Source organism: Sinocyclocheilus rhinocerous, unplaced genomic scaffold (genome assembly GCF_001515625.1).
Source record: "Sinocyclocheilus rhinocerous isolate Xijiao unplaced genomic scaffold, SAMN03320098_v1.1 scaffold952, whole genome shotgun sequence".
NCBI lineage: Eukaryota > Metazoa > Chordata > Actinopteri > Cypriniformes > Cyprinidae > Sinocyclocheilus > Sinocyclocheilus rhinocerous.
This window is the reverse complement of record NW_015641498.1, coordinates 283,984-285,350: the sequence shown is the minus strand read 5'-3', so window position 1 is coordinate 285,350 and position 1,367 is coordinate 283,984. Positions and strand designations below refer to the sequence as shown.

Genomic DNA, 1,367 nt, shown 5'->3' with positions numbered 1-1,367 from the left:
TGTTTTTTTTTACTTTAAACCGCATAAACACATTTCATTACACCGAATACACAAAATAATGTTCTTTTTAGCAGCATCATATGACCCCTTTAAGCCCGCGATAGAATTGACTCCATTACGTCATCGCCAATGACGTCATTACGTCGAGCGTAAAAGAACCGGTTTTTTCAACCGGTTTATTGAATCGAACTGTCCGAAAGAACCGGTTCGCGGAAAAGAACCGAACTTCCCATCACTAGTGTGATCGTGTGAAGGGGGAACGCTAGAGTCGCGCTGCAGTCCGTCCGTGTTTAGAGCCCGTCGCTTATGGCGGAGTACGGGAACATAGTGCGGCGGGCCGTGGGTCAGCTCACCGGTCACGGCGGTGTTAAAGGCTTCCTGCTGCAGCTTTTCAGGTGGGTAACTCATGTAAATATGTTTTTATAGCTTTAGAGGTAAACAGTGCTGTAAAATGGAGTGTGTAAAGCTGTAAGGCCCTGACGCCAAAGCAATGACCTCTGACAGTGACGGTAATAACATATGTGAATGCGACAATGTTTACCGGAGTAATTATTTTAATTCGCATATTTATATTGCATCTGGTGTCACAATACAACAAGGCATATTGCAGTAAAATATTTTATTTATACAGTGAGATCTTTATGTGCATGTACATAGAAACAAATAAAAATATAAACATTATCGTCCAAATTAGAACTAATAAAACGTGTTATTATGATCATTTTATCTTTATTAATTGATATCATTGTTATTATTATTATTATTAGGAAATGAACACTACTGTTTTTGGACCTGCACTAAATATTTTAGGGGATTTATTCTTGATATTTGTATATTATTCATTTTTATGCACATTATTTACTTATTACATTAAATATTAGACTTAAGATATGAATAATTGATTAAAAAAAATGTGTCTTTCTCAGGGTGAATGATATAAAGACTGGAGCCTTGGTGGGTATTGACAAATATGGCAACAAATACTATGAGGACAACAGATACTTTTTCGGTATGAGTAAACATACTTTAGCTGTCTGTACACATTTACTGTGTTGTATGCCTTGTTAATGTGCATTTTTCAATTTGTGACTTTCAGGCCGTCATCGATGGGTGACTTACACCACGGAGATGAACGGCAAGAACACTCTGTGGGAAGTTGATGGCAGCATGGTCCCTGCCGAATGGTAATATGTCTAGATGTGCTTGGCATGGTGTTTTTATGGATTTAGTTTTTCTTCTGCACTTAATATTACATAATTATTGGAGTAACTCATTGACTAATTTTACAGTGCAATTGAAAAACTAATTTAGCCGTGAATATACATCTTCCAACAATTTATAGGAGAAATGTAATAATTTATTATTTA

At 36.4% G+C, this 1,367-nt stretch overlaps 1 protein-coding gene across 1 annotated transcript in view; it reads left to right on the top strand.

Annotated features, from left to right (window-relative positions):
• Positions 1-223: 223 nt before the first annotated feature.
• The window catches only part of ndufa12 (NADH:ubiquinone oxidoreductase subunit A12), a 1,818-nt gene continuing 674 nt past the window's right edge, over positions 224-1,367 (top strand). Inside the window, exons 1-3 of the mRNA XM_016571866.1 lie at positions 224-395; positions 927-1,009; positions 1,097-1,184. Coding sequence (XP_016427352.1) covers positions 307-395; positions 927-1,009; positions 1,097-1,184 — 260 coding nt within the window. The 5' untranslated portion in view covers positions 224-306. The remainder of the gene's footprint in view (positions 396-926; positions 1,010-1,096; positions 1,185-1,367) is intronic.